The sequence below is a fragment of the Chiloscyllium punctatum genome, chromosome 11 (assembly GCF_047496795.1).
Source record: "Chiloscyllium punctatum isolate Juve2018m chromosome 11, sChiPun1.3, whole genome shotgun sequence".
Lineage (NCBI taxonomy): Eukaryota > Metazoa > Chordata > Chondrichthyes > Orectolobiformes > Hemiscylliidae > Chiloscyllium > Chiloscyllium punctatum.
In genome coordinates, this window is record NC_092749.1 from 84,555,365 (window position 1) to 84,569,452 (window position 14,088).

The 14,088-nt window shown below is 40.5% G+C and overlaps 1 protein-coding gene across 7 annotated transcripts in view; it reads right to left on the reverse strand.

The window, feature by feature from the left end:
- myo6a (myosin VIa) overlaps positions 1–14,088 on the reverse strand; it is a 256,768-nt gene that overhangs the window by 50,543 nt on the left and 192,137 nt on the right. For all 7 annotated transcript variants that reach the window (XM_072581151.1, XM_072581145.1, XM_072581147.1 and 4 more), the window contains 2 exons: positions 11,379–11,549; positions 500–538 (listed from right to left, as the gene is read on the reverse strand). In XM_072581151.1, the coding sequence (XP_072437252.1) occupies positions 500–538; positions 11,379–11,549 (210 nt within the window). The remainder of the gene's footprint in view (positions 1–499; positions 539–11,378; positions 11,550–14,088) is intronic.

A 14,088-nucleotide genomic window follows, 5' to 3' on the forward strand; every position in this document is an offset into this window, starting at 1 on the left:
GTAATTCACTGATAATCCTACTTAATCAGCTCCATCAAATTGACTGGCTTGTTATCACGCAGGTCAGGCAGCATCCAAGGAGCTGGAGAATCGACGTTTCGGGCATGATTCCTGATGATTCCTGAAGAAGGGCTCATGCCTGAAACGTCGATTCTCCTGTTCCTTGGATGCTGCCTGACCTGCTGCACTTTTTCAGCAACACATTTTCAGCTCTGATCTCCAGCATCTGCAGTCCTCACTTTCTCCTGGCTTGTTATCACATCTTGTTTTGGTGTCCTTATGCAAACTGACTGTTGCATTACGTACTTTGTAACAGTGACTAAAATTCAAAAGCACTTCATTGGTGTGAAGCATGAGATCATGAATGGCTATATTAATGCAATGAATTTTATCTTTATGTCTGGAAGTTCATAGGAAAGCACTGTTCTCTCAATTTAGAGATAGCACCCATTCATAAATTATCGGACTGTAACAGTTAAATATAGTATTAAGTACTCACTGTGCTGCGTAACTTGTCAAGCAACAGATTCAACTGAGTCTGAGGGGGTGAGATAGAGAAAAAGTAAACGAACTTTAATTATCTGCATTTTGTGTTTGAACTTAAGCAAACAAGTGAAATCTCTGCACGAGAGATTTTGTTGATAACTGAGCATTGCATTTTGTTTTTTAAACATGACTAGCAAAACATTATATAATGTGGAAGAACAATTTTCTGCATGCATTTAATGAGCAGTACATTAGTGAGAAAAACCCAAATATTCACAAAATTCTAGGAGCAGCAAAAAAGCTTAATGCGATGCAACTTTAAAAATATTGATAATATGTTGATATGGTGGAGGTAATAGTGGAGCATGCAGCCAAACATCCTCCAAGTCATGAAGCGCGAATGAAATGATTCCTAGTAGAAACCATGCATGGCACGGCCTAAGATTAACTTCAATCCTTTCCACATCCAGCGCCTAAGTTGGCTGACGTTGACAAGGTGGCCGAAACAAAGCCTTGAATTCCTCCTCCTCACCATCCCATTACCCATCACTCCAAAAATAAACAGAAGGAAGTAACAAAACCTAAGTATAATAGGAGCTAGCCCCTTCCTCAGTCCATTGGCTAATACACAGCATCGTATTATAATGAGCCATGCAGAGCAAGAAGCTCCCACACTCAATCTTGTTGCCCATGCTGCACAATGGGAGCACTGCAATCACCTCAATTTGCCTGGATGTGTGGCCAGAGCTAGGACATCATTTAGGTTTCTCTCTGCTCAGTGGCTCCTGTTGAAAAGGTGCACATTTCAAGAATGAGTCAGGCAGTATTAGTTGTGGGTACACTGATCCCAACAGTTCACTGGCCATCACTGTCCAAGATACATTTAAAAAAAAACACTTAACTGCCAAGGCTTGAGGAACTATCTCTTACATTGGACAATGACAGAGTTAAGATCAAATCAAGAGTGAAAATTTGAAATTTCATTTCATAACTTTCTATCCCAGGCAGTGCTGCTTTGTTGCAGTCAACTTCAATGAAATGGTGCCTGCACTGAAAATGAACATGCTAATGTTTAGCTGTGAATACTAACAAGTCAAATACTGAATTAAACAGTGTCAATGGTGCAGTTTCATTTGTGAGAACAATCACACATCCTTTTTCAAGACAAGATGAAAGTTCCTATTTGGGAACTGGGAGCAAGGTTAGATTAATGGCATGAAATGAAATTATTTTTAAAATGCCCATTTGCTACATGGAATCCCTGCTGTATCCAACAGGAGAGATGCACAGAATCAACAAGCCAATTTTATTACTGATGGTCCAAAAATCTGCACTGTGATTAGCTGCCAATTTTGCAAAGCTGAAGTGTCCTTAGAATTGAATGGGGATAAATTTAATTGTGGCCAATGACTGGGGCATTTTGTCTTTTTTTAAAATAAGGACTCAAAAAGATAGTTGGGACCATTCATAAAAAGTAAAACGGATACACAAGGTTTGTGAGGGCAACCGTCAGACATATGGCAACTAAATAACAAACCATCATTATAAACTTCTACCGATCTAGATTCCTAACATGTTTCAGGATCAATCTCGTGCTAAAAAGGGTTAAAATGCAATTTTAAGCAACCAGCCAATACAAGTGAAGTCAGTGCTCTAAGCAGGTGCTTTACTGGTGTGTGGTTGCTTGAGTAAAGATTTACCTGCTATCCCTGGCTGTTGTCTATTTTTTCCATTTCCCAACCTCCCTACACTGGAGCATCTCACATCAAGTCACTGCCTGAGGAAAAGGAGCAAGAAAAAAGATAGAGAAGACAGACCTGAAAGTTGCCATCACTACAAGACGACAGGAGATTAGAAGAAAGCATCAGAAATTGTGGCAATGGACAATGGAAAGATTGTGAACATTATAAATATCACCTTAGAGCTGTCAACATCAATTCACATTTTCTCTTCCCTCGAGTCTGAAATGTTCAAGTTAATTATCCTCAAAGAATGTATTAAAAAAAAAGGTCAGAAAACCCATCTTACATTGTAGTAGTAGTTGGAATTTTTGTTCTCCAAAATACAATTAGTTGGACTTTTTTTTTCCCCTCATTAGACATTTGCTGCCTTTGTATTTAGTGATGTACATTCCATTATCTATCTGGAACAGATTTACATATGGCTCCACAAATTCAGATTATAGAAAAACAAAAAGTAAGTTTCTGAAAGACATTTTGTAAATCTCAGTTGAAAAGATTGGGAGAGTAGAAATATTGACAAGAAAGCAGTTAATAGAGAAAAATTACTTGAAACACCATAGATGAATAAGACAGAGATCAACATGAGATTTGAACACATAGGTGGCCCAAGGATTATGTGGCAGGGATTATTTATTCCACTGGCATCAGGTGATTAGAAACCTGAAGAGAAAGTAAGGTTAAAGGAAGAAAGACACAGAACTAAGCTATGGCTCACATTTGGTTGAGGAAATCCTTGGTCTATCTGATTCTTTTCCCACTCAGTAGCTTCCCCCCAAAGACACCCCCTCCTCCAGAGGAATCTGTTTGACTGCACCAGTTGCTGTGGTCAGTGCCCTTCCTCATCATCGCCACCTGGATATCATGGCACCACTACTCTGGCTGCCCTCCTCCCACTATTGTTACCAGTAGCTAGGGATCAATTACATCCCTACTTGAGACTTTCCACTCTGCCAACTATACATAACACAGGGTGTATGTTTGCAAAGCAGTTGCACAGTTAACAGATTCAATAGCATATGATGGCTAGATTAATGGCTGCGTTCTCGTCATGCATCGCCAATCTGAGTAAATGATATGGGTTGGGTGATATGCAGCATTTGCTCGAGCAGATCTTCTCAGCCTCCTATCTGTAATGAGATCATCTGCTCTCTGCGATGGACTACCCATGCTGGGTTATTGGTTGTCAAGTCTCTAGAAGTCACATAATTGATGACATGTCTGTTTCCATCTTCCAGGAGATCATCCCTGCACTGTTCTTCAAGTCATAATTAGACCTTCATGCACTGGATACACTCAATGGATTCACAACACAGGTCAGTTCCAGATTCCTCATTATTTGACTCCACTTCACTCAAGCCATCACATACCAACATTCCAGGATCTATACCACTGAGTGAGCTGCTCATCTCCACATCATCCACCAGGTTCCTGGCCATAGGCAACTCCCTTTTCTGTGCACCATTTTCTGAGGCTGCCTTCCAGCTATGAGTTCATTAATTTTTTTTATGGTAACCGGTGTCCAGCCACTTGATGACGGTGGAATTTATGATTCCACACGTTCCGCATCTTACTTTTATTTCATTTTCAGAGGCATACCCTTGCACCAGTTGGAAGCTCAGTTCTGCTGGCCATGTCATCAGTCAATATTTTTCTTCAGTGCTTCACTTTATCCTTTTAGATGCCATCCAAAATGCTTGCTGTGATGCTTACTATTGACTTGCTCAGCTGACCATCCCCATCAGAAACAGTGGTGAACCCAAGTATTTTATCCATGGGAACAGCAAATCCAAAGAAGAGGTAACATGGAAAATAATCTGTGGATTAGTGCAGGGTACTATTATAGGCCAAAACCAGCTAGCTACAGAGAGTACAAAATGTCTCTTTTATTTACTCTCATGTGGGCATGATGAGCAGATGGTTATGCAGAGTACGGTTAAGTCAGTTGTCAAATGATCCCGAGTGACAGATCGTGGTGCAACTCTAGGTGATGCCTTAGACTTGCTTCAAAGCTCTTGTAGGATCTTGCCGTCCAAGTTATGTCCTTGATCATTGTGAATCCAACATGGAGGTTGCTCTGGGAAGCGAGAAAGGAGGTTGTTAAGCCGCTGGCGAAGATCTTTGCTTCCTCACTCTCCACGGGAATCGTACCGGAAGATTGGAAGGGGGGGGAATGTTGTTCCCCTTTTCAAGAAGGGGATTAGGGAAATCCCTGGTAATTACAGACCAGTCAGTCTTATGTCTGTGGTCAGCAAGTTTTTGGAAAGAATTCTGAGGGATAGGATTTATGACTATTTGGAAAAGCATAGAGTGATTAAAGGCAGTCAGCATGGCTTTGTGAGGGGCAGGTTATGCCTCACAAATCTTAGAGTTTTTTGAGGAGGTGACGAGACAAGTCAATGAAGGTCAAGCAGTAGATGTGGTGTTTATGGACTTCAGCAAGGCATTTGTTAAGGTTCCCCATGGTAGACTCATTCATAAAGTCAGGAGGTATGGGACACGGAGATTTGGCTGGCAGGATTCAGAATTGGTTGGCTGTGAGAAGGCAGGGAGTGGTTGTAGATGTGTTCTGCCTGGAGGTCAGTGGTGAGTGGTGTCCAACAGGGCTCTGTTCTTGCGCCTCTGCACTTTGTAGTTTTTATAAATCACTTGGATGAGAAGGTGGAGAGGTGGGTTAGTACATTTGCCGATGACACAAAGGTTGGAGGTGCTGTTGATAGTATCAAGGGCTATTTGCAGGCTGCAGCGCAACATAGACAGGATGCAGAGCTGGGCTAAGAAATGGCAGATGGAGTTCAACTTGGATAAATGCGAAGTGACGCATTTTGGAAGGTCGAACTTGAATGCTGAATATAGGATTAAAGACAGGATTCTTGTCAGTGTGGAGGAACAGAGGGATCTGGGTGTGCAAGTACATAGATCTCTCAAATTTGCCACCCAAGTGGATAGGGATGTTAAGGCCGCATATGGCATTTTGGCTTTCATTAACAGGGGGATTGAGTTTAAGAGTTGCAAGGTTTTGCTGCAGCTCTACGAGACCCTGGTGAGGCCACACTTGAAATATTGTGTCCACGTCTGGTCACCCTATTATAGGAAAGATATTGAGGCTTTGGAGAGGGTGCAAAGAAGGTATACCAGGATGCTGCCTGGATTGGAAGGCTTGTCTTACGAAGAGAGGTTGACTAAGCCCAGACTTTTCTCTGTGGAGAGGAGGAAGAGAGGTGACCTGATCAAGGCATACAAGGTAAGGAGAGGCAGGGATAGAGTCAATAGCAAGAGACTTTTCCCCAGCGTAAGATTGACTGGCACGAGGGGTCATCATTTTAAGGTGTTAAGAGGAAGGTATAGAGGAGATGTTGGAGGTAGGTTCTTTACACAGAGAGTTGTGAATGCATGGAATACATTGTCAGCAGTCGTGGTGGAAGCAGAGTCCTTAGGGACATTTAAGCGACTGCTGGACATGCACATGGACAGCCGTGAATTGAGGGGTGTGTGGGTTAGGCTATTTTAGTTTAGATTAGGAATAATTCTTGGCACAACATCATGGGTGAAAGGGCCTGTTCTGTGCTGTACTTTTCTATGTCCTATGGAGCACCAAAACACATAAATTAACATTCTGGCTTTAGGTAAAGCCTTTGAGTCAAAGTGGGCAAACCTGTGTGAACCTGGTGAAGGCATCCATGACTGGAAGAACATGCTCAGTCCTGTCAAGGACCATAAAAGTCCATTTCAAAGATTTCTACAGATCCACTGGCAGCCAGAGATTCAATGTTGGGATGATAGTACTTCCCTGCTTTGACCAAAGCATGCTTTTCTCAATTTTGGCTGTTATCAATATCAACAACCAGTAACACTGCTCTGTTAAGGTTTGCACCAGGGCAGCTGTCTTTTGTTGGTTGGTATTCTGCTTGATCATGAACTGCTAGGAAAGAAGAATTTCTGTGCCCATTCAGACTCCCTCATCAGCTAGTGCTGAATTAGTACGTGTTGGGCCTTACAGTAATGGTGCAGTCTACTGATGCAACAAACAGGATAGATAAAAGGGAACCCTCAAATGTATTAGATTTAGGTTTCCAAATAAGGTATCATGAAAAACACTACACAAAACAGAAGTCCAAGCTGTTGGGGGTAGCATATTAGCAGGGACAGGGGGTTGGCTAACTAATAGAAGATAGGGTATTTGGATAATGGGGGCATTTTTAGGATGCCAACCTGCGCCACAAGAATTGATACTGGGGACACAATTATTAACAATGTGATCATGGCATGGATGAGCAAAGTAAACATACTACAGACATGTGCGTGGATCACAAAAATAAGCAGGAGGCAAGTGCTGAGGGTGACACAAAGTACAGAGGAATATGGACAGAAAGTGGGTGGCTCAAAACTTGACAGATAGATCAGAATGTGGGGAAATGTGAGATTTTACACTTCAGTGGGAAAGAGAGGAGCTGAACTTTCTTTAAATAAAGACTGCACAAAACTACAGTAACAAAGGGATTTGGGAGTCCTCATGCATAAATTATGAAATGCCAGCATTCAAGTTCAACAGGTAATATAGGGAATGCAAATGGAACGTTGGCCTTTCTTTCTGCAATGGAATATGAAAACGGCAAGGTAAAAAGAAGAAGGTTTTTCTAAAACTAAGGTCCTTAGTCAGACCACAACTAGAATACTTGAACAGTTTTGGTTCTCCTGGGCAAAGGAACATACAATACTATTCTGAGGCAACTCAGATGATTCACCCCCTCGATTTCTGATAGAGCAGGATTTTCTTAGGAGAGTTTAAGTAGGTTTCATCTGTTAAGTAGAATGAAAGACAACGTATTTGAAGCATGTCAGATTCTTAGAGGACTAAGATTCAGCACCATATCAGTGTTGTAATGAGTGAGATACAAACCAGGTCCAGATAGTTAAAGCTGAGAGATTGTTTCTCCTTGACAGACACTCTAGGACCAGAGGGCATAATCTCAGAATAAGGGGTCACCCAATTAAGACAAAGATGAGGATATTTTTCTCTCGAGGGCAATGAATCTGAGGAATGCATTTGCACGGAGGGCTGTCAAGGCTGAGTCATTAAACGTATCCAAGACTGAAATGGGCAGATATTTAATCAATATGGAAATCGAGGGTTATGGAAAAAAGACAGGGAAATGCAGATGAGTATTATCAATTCAGCCATGAATTCAGCCACTGAATGGCAGAGCAAATTTGTTGGGCTGAATGGCCTACCTTTTGTCCTGTATTTTATGGTTTTAGACCTGCATCAATCAATTTAAATTGAAAGATGTCTTCAGTCAGCTTAAGAAGCAAAAGGTGAAACCTGGCTTTACCTATCTCACTCATTACAACACTGACACTCCACTGAATCTTCGTCTGAACACCATAGGAAATTGGGTTGGAATGCTGCTTTTGAGATGGGGCATGAAGCACTGTTAGCCACAGCCCCCTGAATCAGGCAGGGGCAGGTTCTCTCCTCTGGTCAGTCTTCTGAATAAGGACATCGACATGTGCATTATACTAGATCTGGAATCAAAACTGAGTGAATTCAATGACCCATTGAGTTTCTATGCTCCAAGCTTGACAGACATCTGAATGTAGCTGAGTGGAGTGTTGTCTGCAAATACCTCAAATTCAGCATTAAACAGAATGTCTCTGAATTTCTGGGAGATAAACATCTAGCTTTGAGGTTTCACACTGGAGTAATTCTGCATTTTCTTCTCAATCAGCTTGACACTCCAACTGGCAGAAATAACACTTCTTTTTTACCTGCCATTGGACCTGTGACAGCACCTTGGCCAAAGAGACTGGTGTCAGTTCCCATTATGAAAAAAGAGGTAGAAATCTGGGTAGTTAACAGGTGACGAGATAAGCTTCTGCTCAAGGGTGTAAAAGGAATCTCACATGCTGGGATCCAACTCCTCGTGATTCTCTGTGAAGTAGCATGCCTCATACATCCTTTGCTAAGCACTTCTGCAGCATTTTCTCATTTCCTCAGCAAATTGCCAGTGGGGCAGCCAACTGTGCATTGCCTTGCACAAACCACCTTTAGTAATCCACTGGAACAAGGAACCAACTCAGCTCTAACTCCCATCTTTAGCAGGAGACACTTGTCTATTGCTCAGGTTTTCTCATCCTCAAGGGTAATGCCTTCCTTGGTAACAAAGTGTCCAGTACTGTAAGTTTATCTGGAAAAGAAAGTCAAGCCTGAAAAATGTTTACAAGTTCAACTATGCCAAGTCGGATAAGTCTTTGAAGGGTTTCCTCAAATGTCAAGCTGAAAACGAGTGCATTGTCTAGTTTCACGAGGAGAGACTAGAAATTAAAGCTAAATAAGGAAGACATATTTTACATGCAACTAAGTCTATGGTTTATATCTGTCTGAAGAAATCCTTTGTGTCTGATTCTGTTTGATCCCCATAAAGGCTCCATCCCCGAAAGGAGTTACATTCATTGCTCTATCTATCCTGCTCATTCCCTCCCTCACCACTGCCAATTGCTGCTAGAGATCCTGGCACAACCACTCTGGCTGCACTTCTCAGTACTTGCCCTTGCCATCACCACCTGCTGCTAGATGCTCCATCACACTAGGAAGGCATGCTAAATCCTAATGAGAATGCACAATTGAATCTATACTAATATAATATTATTTGCCATTACTCTTTGGCAAAAAAAAACCTGTGGATTCAACAGTTTCATCTCCCTACCTCTGCCCTCTCCACTGTAACAGATTCTCAGGCCACGTGACTAATATTTGATTTGATCTGGTTTGAGTTATTGTAGACATGTGTACCTAACAACAGTGAAAAGCTGCTGCATTGGAACTGCAGGTTCATAAAAATCAATAAATTACTCAATTACTCAACAACATTTTGGTGTTGGATAAGTCAGTTGATTAGATGGTTTGTTTGCAATGCAGAAACTGATGCTAACAGCATGGGCTCAATTCCCATATTGGCCGAGGTGATCACAAAAGGACTCCCCTCCCCTCGCCTGAAACGTGGTGACCCTCAAGTTAAATCAACACGAGTTGCCCCTCTCGCTCTAAAAAGAGAGCAGCCAAGTGGTCCGATAGCATTATGGTGACTTTGCATTTTACTCTGTCATGTGCAAAATTTGTCTTAACTTTCACCAAATAGTAATTTCCATTGCTCAAATTCCTGAATATTGCATGCTAGCCAGCACTCAATGTTTATATTGACTGACTTGTCCCTTCAGTCAGATTCAGTAACACAAATGCCAAGAGATGACTGACAAACGCTTGGCTCCAACTTGAGAAGTACGAATAGAAATTGTTTACAATCAGAAATTATCAAATTGACCTGCTAAACGCTGAGCTTCTGCCTAAATTAGAATGAGCCGAAATAGATGCTAATTTCTAACTTTCCACATTTCCTTATAACAAATACCCACTTTGGTTCAGTTGATAACAATCTCACTTGGGGCTCACATCTGACTCCAGAAACTGGAGCTTATTATTTCAGCTGGAACTTCAGTGCAGTGCTGAAAGGAGGAATGCCACACAGCTGGAAGTGCTGACTTTTAGTTAGATATTAAACTGAAGCACCAGCTGTCCTCTTAGGTGGCTGTATCTATTTTTAGGAGAGAGTAAGGAAATTCTTATAGCCTGGCTGACAATTAATCCTCCATTACCACAAGAAATAGATGATCTGGTAATTTCTTTCATTGTTGCTGATGGAAGCTTGCCATGGGCATCCACATCACAACAGCAATTACACTTACAAAGTTTTAAAACACTTACAATGTTTTAAAAGACTTTGGGACATATTGAAATTGTGAAAATGGATTTATACAGTAAAATCAAATCTTTCTTTATACAAAAATCCACTTAAAAACAATATGCATGCATTGCACAGAAATGTATTAGCATTTCTGCCCTAACAGAAAAGCAACATTACCCGTGTTGCAACAATGACTTCCAGAGCAATCTGCATGTTGAATTCAATAAAAATCTGGATTTAAGAGTTCAATAATGTTGGAAAAACCCATTTAGTGAAGGAAACTGCTAATCTTACCTTGTCTGGCCTATCTGTGACTCTGGACTCTCAGAACCCAAAAAACCTTTGGGCAAATCAGAATGGGCAATAAATTCTGTCTTGGCCAGTGACATCCATACCAACATTCACAATGGAAAGAAAAGACCTCTGTGATTATTCAGAATATTCTCTAATTAACCTGTTCAGAAATGTTATTATACACCCCTGGAACAGGTGAGGCTTGAACCTGGGACACTGCCACTAAAGATAGTGGCTACATTTCTGGATCAGTAATCTTGTGCCTTCCTTAGAAGCTGAGAAATTTAAATTCAGTTACTAAAATCGATCAAGAATAAAACGTTCAATGAATGATTAACTGCTAGGTTGTCATAAAGATCCATATGGTTGACTAATATTCTTCAGGGAAGGAAATCTGCCACATTGCAGAGATGTCATTTCAAACCCACAGCAAAGCGGACCATTTTAGCTATTCTTTGAATGGATCTAGCAAGCTAAGTTAGAGATTGTTAGGGACAGGTAATAACAGCTGGCCCACAGATGCTCACATCCTATGAATGAAGAAAGAATAATAAAGTTGAAATGTATTTTTTGAAACATGCTCATTAAGGATGTAGAGCACCTGATTCATCAAACTCTGGTCCTGAAGGCAAATATAAAAATAAATCAATTAGTTTATTTGGTACAAATACAAAAATAACTAGATAATATACTGCAAGTGTTAAAGGAGAATAATGTCAAGAATGAGTTAGAATGATTTTAAAATAGATTCAGTTATCGTTAAACTTATTCTCGTTATTATAATGTATAATAGTGACAAAGTCTTCCCATTACGTATAAACAAACGATCCCTTGAGTTGTGTGGGGAAGCTCTCTCTTAGCCAAATACCATGTCATAGCAAAGGGCAAAATATTAAAATAGACTCAGAGAAGGCCAAGTTACTGGAGCACATTACAGCCCGAAGGCAAATGAAGAGTATTGATGATACTACAATCTAGATGCTCAAATCAGGATGCATTACAAAACGTATAATAATTCAATAGGCTGTCGGTCAATATTTTAATGCTTGCTAAATTCTGTAAGAAAATATTGTACATTTCTTATTTATAGATTTACATAACGTAAGAGTGAATCTACCTTGAATTTATTTCCAACGCTAATGAAGCTCAGCTTTCCTGCCTTCTGTTTTGTCTCCTTATTGTTATTGGTTCCTTCAAAAAGTTTCCGAACAAATGGATCTTTTGATTCAGACACCAGTGATTCCAAGGACATGTGTAAGGCATCATTGTTTTTTTCCACAAACTTTGCCTGTCAAGGAGAAAGTTGCACTGAGTACTTCCTAAATGAAGGATGCAATTATTTCAAAGACATAATTTAAACTAAGCAAATATTGGAGATTTTATAGTAGAATTAAGAAATATAAGATGATCCAAAATATGGAGTTGTGGGGCCCAGGAGGCAGCAATAAACTGACAGAAATCAAAAACACAATATTTAGAAAAGTAGATAGCAAAAGCAGAGAGTTTATATGGACGATTTCAGTTTTCAACAGTTAGGGATAAACACAGACTACCACATCGGAAATGTTGTGAATTTCCTCTGTGTTCAAAATAGTTTTCTGTAACACTATACTCCAGAACTAAGGGGGCAGACTATATCAGATTTAATGAACAATGAGTCAGATTTATTTAACAGCCTAAATGGTACAAGAACAGCCACCTAACAATGACCATAAAATGATCCAAGTTCTGTTTGAACACAATAATCTGAAAATAGAAAAGCTCCCAGATTTAAGGAAAGGTGGCTTCAATAGGACAGAAACAAAGAAGATAGGAGCAGGAGTAAATCATTTGATCCTTTAAGCCAGCTCTGCCATTCAATATGATCATGGCTGATCATCGAGCTCAATAACCCAATCCCACCCTCTCCCAGTATCCCTTGATTCTTCAAGCAACAAGAGCTACATTTACCAGCTTGAAAGCATAATGTTTTGGCCTCAATCATTTTTTTTTGTGGTAATTAATTCCACAAGTTCACCAGTCTCTAGGTGAAGACATTTCTCCTCATCTCAATCCTAAAAGGCTTATTCTTATCCCCTTTAAATTATGAGCCCTGGTTCTGGATTCCCCCACTACTGGGAATATCCTTCCTGCATTTACCCGGTCTATTCCTGATAGCCTATAAAATTCTGAGGTCCCGGTCATTCTTCTCAACTGCAGAAAATTCAATCCTAACTGACTCTTTCTCTCCTCATGAGCCAGTTCCCAGGAATCAATTTGACAAACGTCCACTGCACTCCCTCTGTAGCAAAAGTATCCTTCCTCTGATAAGGACACCAAAACTGTACACAATATTCCAAGTGTGGCTTCGCCAATGCTCTGCATTATTGTAGCAAGACATCCTTGTTCCTGTGCTCAAGTTCTCTCTATGAAGGCCAACTCACAATTTGCCTTCTTTACTGACTGTCGGACCTGCATACTTATTTTCAGCGACTGGTGCACAAGGCCATCTAGGTATTGTTGAACAATTTGCAGCCAAAGAATAATATTTCATATTTTTGCTGGATAACCTCTCATATACCACATCTGCCACGCATTTGCCCACTGACTCGCCTATCCAAATCACACTGCAACATCTCCACATCCTTCTCACAGCTCACCCTTCCACCCAGCTTTGTCTCATTTGCAAATTTTGAGATATTACATCTATTTCCCTCATCTAAAATCAATATCATATATTGTAATTAACAGGGGTTCCAGTACCAATCCCTGTGGCACCTACCTGCCATTCAGAAAAAGACCTGTTTATTCCCATTCGTTGATCCTGTCTGCTAATCAATTTTCCATCCATCTCAATACACCATTCCCAATCCCACATGCTTTAATTTTACACATTACACATCTCGTACGTAGGATTTACTTGAAAGCCTTCTAAGAGACCATATAAATCACATTCACTGGCTCCTTGATCAACCCTGAGTTAGAATTCCATTAGAATAGTCAAGTATGATTTCCCTTTTGTAAATCCATGCTGCCAGTGTCTGATTCTACCACTTTTTTTTTTAAAAAGTGATCTGCCATAAAATCTTTGATAGTGGACCCTACAATCTTCCCCACTACCAATATCAGACTCACTAGTCTATAACTCCATTTTCTCTCTATTGCCCTTTTTAAATAGTAAGGTTACATTAGTTACCTGCCAATCTGTAGCTACTATTCTAGAATCTGAAGAATCTTGGAAGATGACTACCATCATAGATTCCCTAGTGTGGGAGCAGGCCATTTAGACCACTGAGTCTATGTCAACCCTCCAAAGAACTTTCCACCCAGATCTATCCCTGTGACTCTGCATTCAGTCATTCAATGAATGACTATGGAGAGAATGTATTCAACCACATTAGGTGGATGCAGCATCAGAAATGGTATTGCTTTAATTAGCCCAAGGCCAATCCACCTAACCTGCACATCTTTAGACAGGAGGAGGAAACCAGAGCACCTGGAGGGAACCCACGCAAATACACGAGAGAATGTGCAAGCTCCACACAGACAGTCACCAGAGGCTGGAATCAAACCATTGTCCCTGGTGCTGTGAGGCAGCAGTGTTAAGCACTAAGTCACCATACCATTCTGCATCCATTATTTCTAGCACCACTTCCTTAAGTACTCTGCAGATTATGAGACCCTGGAGATTTATCAGCCTTCAATCCCATCAATTTCTACAACACTATTTATCTACTGCACATTTACTTCAATTCCTCCCTCTCACTAACCCTGTGTTCCCCATAATTTGTGGTAAATTATCATGTCTTCTTTTCTGAAGGCAGAAGCAAAGTATAAATATAGTTCAT